At 39.1% G+C, this 12,032-nt stretch overlaps 1 protein-coding gene across 1 annotated transcript in view; it reads left to right on the forward strand.

The window, feature by feature from the left end:
- The first annotated feature begins 3,078 nt into the window (after nt 1–3,078).
- Nucleotides 3,079–12,032, forward strand: part of ep300b (EP300 lysine acetyltransferase b) — a 42,485-nt gene continuing 33,531 nt past the window's right edge. Inside the window, exons 1-3 of the mRNA XM_084135629.1 lie at nt 3,079–5,080; nt 7,028–7,602; nt 11,449–11,610. Of these exons, the coding sequence (XP_083991755.1) occupies nt 4,987–5,080; nt 7,028–7,602; nt 11,449–11,610 (831 nt within the window). The 5' untranslated portion in view covers nt 3,079–4,986. The remainder of the gene's footprint in view (nt 5,081–7,027; nt 7,603–11,448; nt 11,611–12,032) is intronic.

Below are 12,032 nucleotides of genomic sequence, written 5' to 3' on the forward strand. Positions count from 1 at the left end.
TTTAATGACTCCAAAACGTGTCTGGTGTAGCAAATAGAGTTACAGTTATACTAACATTGCTTGGTTTAAGTAGTTTAAAAATTAAAAGTGATTTTCATGCTGAATGAAGTCTTAAATATGTATAGCGCTTTTCACAATACATATGCATAGAAACATAGTGCCCTAACCTCAGTAAGGTTCAGTTAACGAATCAGAATTAGTTTTGGCCTGCGGTGTTTTTGTAAATCTGGCCAAATATGTATCAAATTTAGTCTCAAGCAAGTATGAATCAGGAACTAGTTACTAACATCACCAAAAAAAAACTACTGTGACCTACACACTACACAGCTATGTATAAGCATGTTCTGATTTAGCTGAGCTTGTTTGAGGTTAGCTGACCTGTAATGCCCAAAAGTACTGTCTATGTGGGTTTGTGATGCTCTTAAGGCAGTCTATATAAGCAGCTCAATGGGTGTATAGGGTTTTGAACAGAAGTGAATTTGAATTATGCTGTCTAGGCAGGCAGCTCATTGGGTTTTGGAGTATTTTTAACTCACTTTTTTGTTTCAGATTTTGAGTTTTTTTAACTAAGCTGACTCAGAACATGTAGATGGTGCCCAAAAAGTAGGTCTAGGTAGGCATCGCACTTGGTTTTGAGACACAATTTCTCCGCTAAGATGACTTACAATGCATTTATCCCTGGGTAAGCAACTTGAGGTTTTTGAGCTGAACTGACTTTCAACATGCCAATGAGGCCCAGAAATGCTGTCTTGGTAGGCCACTCTGGCTTTTGGGCTGAATTGACTCTTATATTGCCCAAAAATGCTGGCTACATTGTCAGCTCCTTATGTTTTGAGCAGAAATGCTGTCTAGTTAAGCAATGTCCCTGAGCTAAGCTGACTATGGAGGTGTCGATGAGATCCAAAAACACTTTCTTAAGCTCACCAGATTTAGGAGTTTTTGGGCTGGATTGACTCTGAACATGCTTATGATGGCCCAAAATGTTCCTAGCTTTTCAGGTTTTTTTTTTTTAGCTTAGGTCAGTCCGAACGTGCAGAAAGTTCTCAAAAATGTATGTCTAGATAGTCAGCCCAATGGGTTGTGAGATACAAATCTCAGCTGAAACGACTTGCATTGAGTTTATGCCCAAAAATTGCTGGGTAAGTAACGGTATTGACTGAATATGCTAATGATGCCCAAAATGCTGGCTACAAAGTCAGTACCCTTGATTTTGAGACACAATCTCTCGCTGAGATGACTCATAATGTGGTCATGCCCAAAAATACGGTCTAGGTAATCAATGTTTTTAAGCTAAGCTGAATGAACTTGTGACATAAAAAATGCTGTCTAGGTTGGAAGCCCACAATAGGCACAACTGAAATGACTCAGTATGATGTCCAGCAACGATGCTGTCTTGAGACACAAGGTACGTTCCAATACTTGTGCACTATTCTATGTTGTTTTGTAGTATCAATAGTTTGAGTAGTGTGTTCACACTGAAAATTCCAAAAAGAAAAAAGTGCAATACCCAGATGATCCACTTTATTAACCGAAAAAAGGAAGTGTGGAATGTTGGCCACTTCACGCACTCAAATGTTGCAGCTTTAATTACGTAGTGAAGGGGGAGGGGCTATCAGACTCTAACTATGTCCCAAATGACACACTATACACTATGTACTTATACACCATATGCACTATGTACTCAATCGTGTAGTGGATGAACTTTATACGTTTATTTTTGTCTTTCAACATTGGAGTCTGACAGCCCCTCCCCCTCCGCTCCGTAATTAACGCTGCGACAGTTGAGTGCATGAAGTGTCCGACATTCCACACTTTGTTTTTTTCCGTTAAATAAGTGCATCATCCGGGAACTTAAAGTGCACTTTTTCTTTTTAGAATTTTCAGTGTGAACGCATTATTTATACTACAAAATGGCATAGAATAGTGCACAAGTACGCGATTTGGGACGCACCTTCTGATGTTGAATGGCAAAATAACCTTATAACATGCATACATGGTTGAGTACAAAGTGCATACAGTAGTCAACATTTGAAGTGGATCAAAACCTTTCATCAAAGTTATACATGAACTTTGAACAATACCTGTTCTTGTCTTAAGACAACTTTGATGAAGTTTTTTGATCTACTTCAAATGTTGACTATTGTAGTATAAGTGCATAGTGTATAGTGCATCATTTAGGACACTACAGTCTCTCAGCTGAGATGATTTGTAACATGGTCATGCCTAAAACACTGCCTAGTTAATCAACTTTGCATTTATGACGTCAAAAACAGTCAAGGTTGAAAGCCCACTAGGCTTTGCGAAACAGCCCCTGAACTGAGATGACTCACTATGATGCACAGAAATGCTGTCTAGGTAGGCAGCTCATAAGTTTTTAAGCTCAATTGACTCTGAACTCGTTTATAATGCTGTCAACATAAACAGTTTTGTGTTTGCGCTGAGCTTACTCAGACCATGCCAAGGTGCCTCAAAAAATGCTGTGTGAGTAAAAGCAACTCAAGGTTTTTGAGCTGAACTGACTCTCAACACGATGATGCCCAAAAATGCTGGCTACATAGTCAGTTCCCTTGGATTTGAGATACAATCCTTAAACTGAGATGATTCATAATGCGGTCATGCCCAAAAAAGCGGTCTAGTTTTTGAGCTTAGCTGACTATGAATGTGCTTATGATGTTCAAAAAGGTTGGAAGCTTACTAGGCTTATGCGTAACAGCCTCTGAACTGAGACCACTCAGTAGGATATTACAGCCAAAAATGTCACTGCGTGTTCTTGCCTCTTTCTCCACACCACTTCATAAGGGCACTTGACCCCTGGGCTTCACTGTCCCCCTCCAGGTAGAAAGCCAAGTCGAGTAATATTCTGCTAAACAAGACACACTGTGGGCATCATTTCTATGAGTGACTCCATCATCTGACGACGATGATGATGATGATGATGATGCTGGACGCCGTCTTGCACCCGCCCAGAACAGTCGCAACTCCGAAACAGTACGGAAACAGCACTGTCCGGGAAATCCCGATCGCCATCTCCCCCTCCACCCCCCTTTACTAATGTTACCGCACCTCCAACCTTCCCTCCCCCCAGCCAGAGGAGTAGAAACAACAAGCCGCCATTTTGTTTGTGCGGAGAGAGTGAAGGAGGCAGGAGCGACCGAAAAAAAGCCACTCGAGCGCCGACCACTGCGACTCTGAGCGCCGCCGGCTCCGTCCTCGAGGATCCAAACCGGATCAAACACACAACCGGGGTGGTTAGCGGAGGAAACGGAACAAGATTACAGATTCTCCAGTGTGAAAATAAAAAAGCAGACCGGATTTTCCTTTCTTTTTCTGTTCTTTTTTTTTTAAACGAAGCGGAGAGGCGGAAGAGGGCAATACATTTAAACGAAGGGAAGCTCGTCAGGGGAAAAAGGAAAATAACAGCGTCACGAAGTGGGAATATCTGCGAAATCACATCGCCGGTTGCTGGCGGACGACAGCGAAAGTGGGAAAAATTGCAGGAACTGTGCAAAAGAAGGGAGAAATTAAAAAGGGATGAACGCGCAGGGGGGTTCACAGCATCACAAAGCCTATGAAAGGGGTTTGAGGACCCCCAGATTTTGGGGGGTGCAGCTGGCAATATCACCCGGATCGGCAGATGCTTCCGACCCGAAATATTACTGAAGCCCACCTCGGTTCGGTTCATTCTATTTTCGACCCTCCGCTGTTCCTCTCTCTCTCTTTCTTTAATGCTCCGCAAGGCTCTTCGTGCAGTGACAAATTATTCTTATTTGCTCGATGTGACTGACAGTGCATTGAAATGCACGCAAATGCATTGACCAACTTCACTTGATTCCCATTCTTTAGCTCGTGCACAGCGAACTGCGAGACAACATCTTCTTGGACTTCAGGCGAACGACTAATTGCATACATGTTCTGTCCATTAGACAGCCACTTTTGAAATCATTTTTTCTTTGCATTTTGCATACAAGATCTGTGCGCGGTAGTGCAGGGTGGTCTCGTGGAGAGCAATGTTCAGAGATTTTCTGCAAACACTTTTAACTCGTGCAGTGGACACATTCACACAGAGGGCGCACGAGCCATATTCAGATGTGAATGCACAATAAATCATTTGACTTGTCATCACTTTGAGGTGTTTTTGCAAAATACTAAGACATGGACACTGACATATGCAAGTTGTTTGTAATCATCTAAAGTGATATAGCTCGTGCAAGCCATTTCAGTCCTTGGATGCACATTTCTCATGTTATTTATTCTGCAAAGAGTACTGTCTTGAAAGGATGAAAGTAAACTTTTACATTCATATGATTGCTTAATTATATTCCAGTTTTCCAAGTATTTATTTGTTCTCTCTACCCATCTAAATTACTTGCGAGGAAATAAAGACATTGACGAAGGAGATTCATACAATCCGTGTCAATTTTAAAGAGCTTGATGGACTTTAAATATTCTAAGTAAAGTGATGCTGGCTGGGAATTGCACATGCTACAACGCAAAGAGAGACATATTTCTAAATCGTTGTGTTTGCTTATAAGCATTGCATGAAGTCGCACCAGAGCGAGTTCGATATCTCGTACACAACGCCTTAAAAAAAAACCCAACACTTCAGTTCGCCGCCGACAATGGCGGAAAAGACGGATGCAAGCAGCGAGGATAAATCTTGGGAAAATTGCTTCGCCGCCGAGGAGGCTACGTGAGTTTGCGGCGAGCTTGCATGACCGTCTGTTCCTCCCTTCACCTCCTCCATTCGGAAACATACTTTGAGGAACTAAAGACTAGAAAATCTTAAAAGGGAGCATTAAAGGTGGACTGAACATTGAATCATTACATTGCATTGCATTGTATGCATGTATCGTCCCATGAAAGGGAAACGGGAATACGTCCGGAGCTCGTGAACGAGGAGATTTCATTCGCACATCGGCTCGCGACTGCACAGGAAGGGCTATCCTACGCGGGATATATGCATTAACACTAAATCGGAGGAAAACTATGGCCGATAATGTGCTGGACCCCGGTCCGCCTTCAGCTAAGAGGCCTAAATTGTCTTCCCCGGCTCTGTCGGTCTCCGCGAGCGATGGAAACGGTAAATAATAATGTTCACGCGCTGCGGTGTGCGGCGAGTCTCGCGCCTGCACACCGCCGCTGTTCGCGTGCATGTATGAAAAAAGACACGCGACGTGTGTTTTAAGAGCGTTCTTTTGTTGTGTTTGTTTGTTTGCATCACCCCCGCTATTTAAATAACTTAGCAGCATAGCTAGCAGGCTAATTTGCTCAGTGTTTTCATTTGAAGTTGATGAGGTGCGTTACAAAACTGTTGTTGTGTATAAGTAGGCAGCGTTTTTCCGGGTGTGCGTTACACAAACTTTTGGCTTTGTACGTCGTTGTGCGATGTCGAGAGCTGGGGTTGGTGTCAAAGGTTTATAAGGTGATGCATTTTGAGCTTGTCAGGAAAAGGAAAACTCGACATACACGCGTTATAAATCACGTCGCTTTACTGACACACGGTTGGGAACGAAGTCGAGATCACTTCTTATCAAGTTGGTTTACATTTAGTGAGTAGACAAACCAGTGTGTGCAAGTTTCTGATCAACACTTACTGAGCAGTAGATGCTACCTCATCTAACTGGTTTTTCTATATCTTAAACTACCTTAAGGTGGTATGCTGGTCTTCCTGTCTGACCAGAAGAAAAGTGCCCAAGACCCTTCTAAAACCATCTTGTGCAGTTAAGGCCAGCTAACCATCCTTGACTGGTTTTAAGCAGTTCTTTTTCTTACAGCAGAGTTTAATGTCTAGATATCAAAGTCTGATCATATTGTCTTATTTGAACTGTAGTGATCCACCATACAGTTTTTTTTTTTTAATGGATGCAGTTATGCTTTTATATATTTAATAATATCAAATCAGATTAATTTGAATCAACACTTTATTTCATTAAAAAAAACTAAAGTTTGGGACTTTTGGGGTAAGTTGTGCCACTGTTTATGTTGTCATCTAGGCACTGAGAAATGAGATGTTTGTAAAATTTATACTTTGAATTTTATCCCAGAGCTTGACCACTATCCATAGTTTCTTAAAGGTACCATAAACCAGCCATAAATAGGTTATTTTAATATTCAGAATATTTAAGTGAATTTAAACTTTTTTTTTTTTTTTGAAATGTTGAATTCTTTAGATGTTTTTTTTTTACATGCCAAAAAAGCTTTCACTTTTCTCATATGCAACAAAAATATATTTTTAAATATAAGGTGACATGACAAATTAAGCCTTTTAGATTAAGGGGGCAGCATTTTACCCTACTCTTACCTATCCTATCCTTCAAAAGGGTTGTATGTAGATTTTAAAACAAAATGATAACATTAACAGATATTAACATTTTTTTTTTTACTATTATAATCTCAAAACTTTAATATTGTCTAATTAATCACTTGGCTGATAAATGTGGAGACTGTGCTCAAAAGTTTGCTTGCTTCATATTTAGTGTGTTGCATGTATTAGTTGTTGGTGTGTTGCTGTTATCAAGACTTGCCATTATGTAGGAAAAGGCCCCCATTTTGTCCCACCGCTTGTCCATTGTTATGCCATGCCATGTGTTTTTTATTAGTATGAACCATTAGGACGTGCACACACCGGCTCTACTACATACTGCTCTCCTGCGAGCCGATAATCTCAGTCTCTCTCTCTCATCACGAGAGCTGCAATAATCTGTTCCAGTTTTCTAACCATTCGTTCAATTTCACTGGTCAATTTGTGTAAATTGCTGTATGTTGACTGATATACCGATATATTGAGCAGTCAGACTAACCGACCGATATCTGTTTATTGTCATTGTGTAGTATTATTTAAGATCATCAGATTCAATTCAGTCTGCAAAGTCACAACTTGGGTAAAATATGATTTCTTCCGCTGTGGCTTTGCTGGAAACGTCTCATATTTTTGGGCATACTATAATTATTCTCTAATGGATGTAATTATGAGTGATTTTTCTGTGAGCAACAACCTGATTAAAGTCTGTTTTTCTTTGTTTTTCAGATTTCGGCTCTCTGTTTGACCTGGAGCATGACCTCCCAGATGAGCTCATTAACTCCTCCGACCTGGGCCTTCCTAACGGGATGGACCCCGGCCAGTTGCACACCAGTCTGGGTGGCGGAGGGATGTCGGGGCCTCTGGGCGGCTCGGGCCAGGACACTGCGGCCAAACACAAGCACCTGTCTGAGCTCCTCCGCCCTGGCGCCCCTCCATCCACCTCCACGGTCACTGGCAACCCGGGTAACGCGTCCTCCCTGGGGATGATGGGAAGCCTGGGTGGCGCCCAGGGGCTCGGTGGCCCTCAACAGCAGCAGCCTGGCATGATGCCGCAGCCTGGCATGGTGGCGGGGTTGAACCGGGGCATGATGGGCACCCAGAAAGGGAACGGACAGCCGCAGAGCATGATGGGAGGGCAGATGATGAATGGTGCACCCAGAATGAGCTACGTCAATGTGAACATGAATGCGGGCATGGCTGGTAACGGGAACATGCTGCCCGATTCTCTGCAGCAGCAGAACGCAGGACAGCAGATGGCACAGACAGTGATGAGACCGCAGCAACCAGGAACAGTGAACAAGGTAACCTGTGAACAAATCAGCGCGTCGATATAATAGTGAGACAAGTGATTCTGTCCGCTCGTACAGTTTAAAATGTATTCGTGCACCTCAAACAGTGGAGTGCGCACAAAATGGTTTAAAACTAACCTGAACTCATTTCACTTCTGTATGACATGTTTCTGAATGAAAGAACTATATATTTATATATTCTACACTAGCTTTCAAAAGTTTGGGGTCGGTGAGTTTATATATATATATATATATTTTTTAAAGAAATTAATATTTTGTATTCATCAAGTATTACATTTAATTTAATTTCAGCTTAATTGAATTACATTGTAATTCTTTTGAACTTTCTAATCATCAAATAATTTTTTTAGAAAGTATCGCAGTTTCCACTAGTGGTAATATCTGTATCTTTATGATACAATCTCAGTTATCTGTATCTGTGTTTGGATAAAACTGAAAGTGTGCGGGCCGGGGTCTAAACCGGAAGTTCATAAATGAGAAGTTAGTTTTAATTCTGTTCCCTTCATAGTTTTCATTTAACAAATATGCCTTGTATAACTTTATTACAAAAAGTTACTTGTATATTTTTATTACAAATATACCTTTTCTTTAAATATTTTCTAATTAAAACAATAATTCTAAATGTTATATAAAAGGAAAAAAACATCCAGAGGAACGTTGTGTAGAGTTATGTCAAGACAATCATCCACAACCTCAAATAAGAGGATTCTATATAAAATAGCTGATTAGAGAACATGGAAGTTGAAAGTATATACTCTATAAATTGTACTATTTTACTATGCATACAAATCTGAACAAATTATAAAGAATACATAAATGCTTGCTGGCTCCGGGAGAGAGTGAGACGAAGAAACGTATCATGTATCACATCGTACAAGATTTAAAACATTTAAATAGACATATGAAATATCAAGTAGTAGAAAATGAAATGTGTATGATTCAGTATCTTAGTTGATATTACTCATGTCAAGATCTTTTTTTTTTTTTTTTTTTTTTTTTGTGAGAGACGCACAGAGATGGCGGAGTGGCTTTTTGATTTGCGAACGTACTGTGCTCATTTCAGTAGTTTACACTCATTTGTGTATCATATTGTACAAGGTTCAAAATATTTAAATTAAATAGTAGTAGTATTTTAATTTATATTACTCTTGGCAGGCTATTTGTGGTCATTCCGCTCATTTCATTATAATATCATGCTATGATCCACTGGCTCCATATGATCCAGCAAACACGAGAAGTGTCTGCCGAATATTTTTCCTATTATTCGGTTGAATTCGTTATTTGTTTTTGATGCCATTATCTGTGCCTTTCTGAATAAGGTATTCGGCTTTGTGCACATCCATAGTTTCCACAAATGGCTGCTGAAAATTCAGCTTTTCCATCACAGAAAGAAATCACATTTTAAAATATATTACAACAAAAAACAGTTGTTTATAATATTTCACAACATTACTGTTTTATATTACTACTTTCAACATTACTAGTGTATTTTTGACCCAAATTATATATATATATATATATATATATATATATATATATATATATATATATATATATATAATATATTTTAAATAATATATTGTATTTTTATTCTATTTAATAATAATATCAACATTTTAAGTATAAACAATATATATATATATATATATATATATATATATATATATATATATAAAATAAACAATTTTTTTTTTAATAATATAACAATATTATATTGTATGTGTGTGTATATATATATATATATATATATATATATATATATATATATATATATATATATATATATATATATATATATATATATATATATAATATGCTTTTTTATTATTATTTTTTAAAATAAAGAAAGTACATTGAGAGCAAAAATGCAATGTTCTGATTCTGTCACACACCTATCAGTTCTGTGGACCTAGACTTTATGGTTTAGTTGCTTTGGAGGTGAAGTTAATATCAAATATCAAAGGTCAAACAAAAAAAACAACAAATCAGTTTATGACTTTTAAAGGCCAAGTTTTCTTATTTTCAAACTTTATAACTTGAAGACTCTTGATATGTTTACTCACTTGAAGACTCAAGTTTTAAAAACTAAATTCGAAAAATTATTGGTTTCATGATCCGAATACACAAATCTGATTAGTTATGTTCTTGTGACAGCACTGTATTCCCCTCCTTTAAAAACACAAAACTTTGTTAATTTTTTTGTGCAGTAAGACTTACAAATAAGGTAGTGAAACAGACCAGAATGAATAAAGATCTTGTGGCGTTTCTTTGGTTTGGAAAAGACATTCAGTGATGTGATCCTTGAACACATCTAAAACAGACCTCGGTTTGAAAAACCTTCTCTACTCCCTCATACGAGGAACTGCGCACCATTTTGTTGATTCACAGGCGATTGCACAACTTGGACTGCAGGAAATGGGCAGAAAAAATAGGGAATGACATTTTCTTTTGTTTTGCTGGGTCCTTCTAGATTTGTTTATCTACTGTATGAGGTTTGTTTTACGGAATTGATACCACAGTGTCATTATATGTGTGAAGTGAGTAGATAATATGAACATTAAAGGGGACATATCATGCTAAATCCACTTTTTTTAGCCCTTAAATGCATTTTGTTGTATATTTGGAGTGTTTAGAAGTACAGAAAAGTTGAAATTATTCTCTTCAGGTGCTTCGTTGATATCTTTATATTCTGTTTTGGTCATATTTTTCAACCTGTTCAGATTTTTCTGTTCTCTATGACGTTTTTTGAACTATTACGTACAGATACGTATTATCCATAGTATTTTCAGCGGAACTGCCAAATAAGGACATTGACTTCCGGCCCAACACAACACAATCCGCCATTTTTATTTCTCGCTGCAATTTTGTAGTCCAAGCTAAAGGATGCAGAAGTTACGAGAGGGTAAGTTAAAATGTTCGGTTGTTGGATGTAGTAACCCACACGCTTCATTACACCATCTGATGTAGATGAACTGCTGCGCTTGTGACAGGGAGCATGTTTAACTGAAAGAACGAGCAGAGAGAGAGACCCGGTCGCGCGCGCACACTCTCTCTCTTCGGAGCCAGGTGAAAGTGTAAACAAGACTTCACCGTCTCCAGCCTAGACGCTGTCTTGCTCTCTCTCCCTCGCACATATTAATCAAAATAAATAGACACGGTGGTAAAAGGTCGGAAGACCAAAGTTTCATGTGTAAATAAGGTAACACACCATTGCGATACATCCATATGAAGACGTTGTTCTGCAGGTTTGTCGTCTTCATTTTCATCTCGCTCCGGCTCCGACTCTGGCTCGAACATGTAAGGCTGGCTGGACAAGTCTTCCGTTGTTGACATTTTTTTAATAACGTGTGAATAAAACGTTTCTGTGCCGCTAGATAATCGTATCTCTGCTATCAAACTACAAAAATGGCCGAACAGGGTGGAGTTGAACCGAGTGTCACCTCTGCAAGGTGGAGTGTGGGCGGGGTATGAAGTGTCTCAATTGTATTTAAAGAGACCGCACCAAAACGAGTTGCTCTCAGACGTACATCAGAAAAGGGGTAGAAAAGGGGCCTGTGGAGCTATAATAATGAGGAATTCAGACCCAAGCATTGCAGTTCCGCTTTATATAGACTACAAATGTATGATTTATATGTAAAAAGGAACGATTTAAAAGCATGATATGTCTCCTTTAAACAAGAATTGAATTAATCTACTGATGTTTGTTTTCTTGTTTTGCTGTTAACTCCTCATGGTTGATGATTCTGCTTCTTCAAATTTGGATAATTGAAACCTTTGCGACTGAAATACCAGCAATTGTTCATTCTTGATAAAGCTTTTCCTCTTTCTCTCTCTCAGATGGGAATGATGGCTGCTCCGGGCCCCTACGGCGGTTCGTATGGTCAGTGTGGAGGACAGTCCCTTGGGCCTCAGCTCCAAAACAAAGCGGGTCAACCCAACAGCATTAACCAGTTCAACATGGACAAGAAACCTCAGCATGGGCAGAATATGAGCAGCATGGTGAGAGACCTATAAAGAAAATGTCAAAGTGAACCGCATCCACACACATTCACTGACCCTCTCTGGGATTACTTCCTGCTCTAACCGGCCACCAAGATTCTTCTGTTATCATGTCCCCTCAGACCTCAGGCTGTGGTTCATCCCACAGACACAGAACTTGTTGATCGATTATTTATGGATAGTTACCAAATCTACATGGCCAGATTTCTGAAGAATTGGAAAGAATGTAAATTGCGAAACTCGACACATTGCCAACACCATTTAATTTTGTTCTGTTATTGAAAATGCTATGAATAGTGATGTATTCAGAATGTCTGTCTGTCTGTCTGTCTATCTATCTATCTATCTATCTATCTATCTATCTATCTATCTATCTATCTATCTATCTATCTATCTATCTATCTATCTATCTATCTATCTAT

Source organism: Abramis brama (assembly GCF_963993115.1).
Source record: "Abramis brama genome assembly, chromosome: 1".
Lineage (NCBI taxonomy): Eukaryota > Metazoa > Chordata > Actinopteri > Cypriniformes > Leuciscidae > Abramis > Abramis brama.